This window comes from Lissotriton vulgaris, chromosome 1_1 (assembly GCF_964263255.1).
Source record: "Lissotriton vulgaris chromosome 1_1, aLisVul1.2, whole genome shotgun sequence".
Lineage (NCBI taxonomy): Eukaryota > Metazoa > Chordata > Amphibia > Caudata > Salamandridae > Lissotriton > Lissotriton vulgaris.
Window position 1 is genome coordinate 1,411,065,238 of NC_141685.1, and position 3,734 is coordinate 1,411,068,971.

The window sequence follows — 3,734 nt, forward strand, 5'->3', positions numbered from 1 at the left end:
AACATTTTTAATATGGGGTTTGTTTCAAGTCAACTCAGTTTCATCAATAAATGTATTGGTTTCATATATTCATTGTTTTTATAAAGGTGATTGTACTTTTAGATCCACGTAGAACATTTATTTAACACAGACTATACAAAACACATCTAGAGATGTACAAATATAAGACCCCCATCCAGCACTCATTCATACATACCAGCAGACCCACCTATCATTCCATGTCTCAGCACAACCACACATACAAAAAAAGAATAAAACAAGGGTGAATGAGTTTGTTTTTCAGCCGTTGAAATGTTGAGGGCTGAGACCACTTGATGTTCGGTCCCTGTACTTTTCGGTGTGGAAAGTGTATTTTATCCGAACACTTTCTTCAGGACCACACTGCAAGAAATCATCTGTAAGGGTGGTGGTGGAGGGGGGAGGGGAGGGGTGTAGGGTAATGCAACAGCTTAAATTCTTGAGGACACAAGACAGTGGGAAAAAACCTTGTTGTAAATTACTGCGATATATGCAGTGCTTAATTTGTAAAATATGAAGTGCAGGCGCTGAAATGTTTGTCTAGGCCACACCCACTTTTTCTGGCTCCACCCACTCCCTCCACTGGCCCCACCCACTTACTCTATTAGCTACACCCACATCTTCAAGTAACACTGCTGAAAGCCAAATATAATAAATGATCTGAATTTCAGAATGGGAGCCTTCATAAGGTTTTGATAGGAGGTTGAGGTTTCCCGTGAACCATTTTGAAAAAGATTAAAGCAAATGTGCATTTAAAGCACAAGTTTGGAATAAATTAGCTAAAACCACTAATGCATTGAAAAGGGAAAATTTCAGTGCTCTGTGTGCTGATTTTGGGAAAAGACAATACTGGGGGTAGGGCATGCCATTTTTAACAGAGTCTATGATTTCAAAGGTACAACTTTGACATAGCTTAAGTTATGTGACCAAATAAAACAAAATGTTGTGAAAACACTAGTCCAAACAGATAAACGGAATAAAATCATGCAATACATTTGAACGAGTTAGCCACTGTCACTTCCAGTGGCCGAAGGGGGTATATGGGGTTAATCAGTATGGTGGAATATTCCGTTAAAGCGACTGCTTTAGAGAAACACCCCAAAAACAGGAGGATTACCAATTGGGCTTGTTACTATAAGTTATTCCCCTGGAGCTATATGTGCATTTATTAGACATTCAGAATAGTAAAAAAGAAAGACATGTAACTATGTAGTTCTGTATGATGACACAGGCAACACAGATTAGAAAAGAGGCATATGTTCAAAATATGACTTTTTAATTAAAGATTTGTATCCTAAGATAAAGCAAAGAAAAATGTGATCCCCACCAAAAACCTAAGACAAAGGAATAGGTAGGTGCTGGGCAGTTAGAATTTTGACCGTATCTTAAATAAGTCATACCTATTAGTGCAAAATAACCAAGCATAGTGCCAATAAAAAATGTAATTATAAAAAGACAAACTAACAAAAAATAAAATATATAACTACAAATAAATACATCTCCTAAAATGAAAAAATGAAAAAGCAAGTTAAGTGTTATAAAACAAAATAAATAAAATATATTAAATAGAACAATAAATATAACATTTAAACAAGGAAGACACATAAATATAACAAAATATTAACTCGTTCGCTGCGGCGGCTATTCCGCCGCAGCGCTAACAGGGCGGGGTGGCCGCACGGCGGCCTCATGCTGGTGACAGAACCGCTCCGTCACCAGCCGCGGTTGGGCTGTGCTCGTGACGGAGCGGTTCCGTCATGGGCCGCCCTGCTCAATAGAACGCGCTGCGCAGGCGCGAAATCAGCGCCGTGCAGGTGCGAAATCAGCGCCACGCAGGCACGGCGGCCGGGCCATGACGGAACTGCTCCGTCATCAGCACAGCCCAACCGCAGCTGATGACGGAGCGGTTCCATCATCAGCATTGAACGGGTTAAAAAAATTGACACTGTCAACAAAGTGGTATAAATGCAAATAAATAACATATATAAACTAGAACAACTAAATATCCTGACACAGTAAAGCCTAACTTTTCCAAAAGATTGCAATGATTATGACACACATTTTGTCACTTGAAATGGGCTACATCTATTTTTCTAGAAAGCCCCACAAACAGTCTAAATTACTTGTGCATTCCAAGTCCTCCTCTTTCCTTGCTTTACTCCTAGTGTCATCAGCTGATCTTTGTCCTTTAGCAAGCCACAACTGAACATAGGGGAATGGATTGAATCTCCGAAATGGTGGACCAACAAGATTTAAAAACATTAAAGAAGATATTGTTTCAGTCACCAATGATGCTCTTGTGGATGTGCATATAAGATTAATTTGAGAAAAGCCCCACTCACATTCTGCAGCACTGATAGCAATAGTGTGTATGGCCATCAAAAGTTCCTTGAACTGCCTTTTAATTTCTTTGCCTCCAGATTCCTTATACTCTCTGTAAGCACGTATGGTTACTCGGCTGGCAATGTTGAATCTTTTACACAGAGACTCAATATGACTTTCACCATAAAGAACAGGTAGCTCATCAGGCCAGTACTGTTTGTATAAAACTTTCACTTCGCTAATCAGTGCATCATACTCAGCCTTTTTGTCAGCAAAATTAGTTCCTCCTGTAGACAACAAACAATGTCTTAGATTTTCTGCAAGGCTACGAAAAAACTGACAATGCTTTTGTCAGTGGTCTTTTCTTTGTGCAGCACCACACCTTGGAATATATTTTCTTCCATGGCCTTTTTACATAGTGAGAAGTGGTTCCCTTGCCTCAAACACTGCTATTTACCGACACATAGCGCGATGAGAATCAATGATTGTAGAATCACGTTTCTGTAACTCGAGTGATAACTCGGATAACTCCTGAAGAGCTTCATACATGAGGCCAAGATTAGCAACAAACTGTATAGAATATAACCGCCTTCCTAGGCCTGTGTACATTTTTCGTGTTGAACTGTCACGGGAACCATCATCAGCTGCACTAGTAAAGTGCTTCTAGAGAGCAGGATAAGCCTTCCAAATAGCCTCCACTGTTCTGAAGCTAGATGCAACCCAACGAGTATCTAACTCTCTACCTATTCTGCAAAGCTGAACGTCAAGAGCTTCGGCACACTCCTTTTGCTCCAAACGGTTTTTAACAGAGGTGGAAAATAGAGAATACAGCTTATCGAGTACATTTTTGAATTGATTTGTAGCACCAATATCTTTCATGACATGAACTGCAAGTTCCAGGCGATGTGCTGAGCAGTGCCAGTCTACAATATTGGAAGAGATTTTTTCTTGCAACCTCTTCACAACACTGTGGCGGCCAAACATGACTGAAGCTCCATCACAGACAATTGAAACCATGCATTTGGAGAGAAAGTCCTCACTTATATTAACTGTGTCTTTTTTTAGTGCAGACAGTAAACTGTTTACTATGGCATCAGCTGACAAATCACTCAGCACAATTAGGTCAACAAACATATTAGCTGGGGATTCCATGCCAGGTAGCTGCATTCACATGTACACAATTAAGGAACGTTTCCTTTTTAATGCAGTGGCTTCATCTAGTAAAAGACTTACTTTTGGGGAAAGCTCATTAATGTTGGCAAATATCTTCCTCTTCATTTCTGAGGACATGTGGCATTGTATGTTTGAGCAAGCTACATTGGAGTGCAAAATTCGACCCATATCTAGTCCATTCAACTGGTGGCAGTCTATCTCCATTTCAAAACCATACACTG

General features: G+C 40.0%; 1 protein-coding gene across 1 annotated transcript; it reads right to left on the reverse strand.

Annotated features, from left to right (window-relative positions):
* Positions 1-2,103: 2,103 nt before the first annotated feature.
* LOC147750612 (E3 SUMO-protein ligase KIAA1586-like) lies at positions 2,104-3,492 on the reverse strand. Its single transcript, XM_086929745.1, has 2 exons — positions 3,084-3,492; positions 2,104-2,627 (listed from the first exon to the last, which is right to left on the reverse strand). Exons 1-2 carry the CDS (start codon positions 3,490-3,492, stop codon positions 2,104-2,106), a joined length of 933 nt encoding a protein of 310 aa, XP_086785871.1.
* Positions 3,493-3,734: the final 242 nt, after the last annotated feature.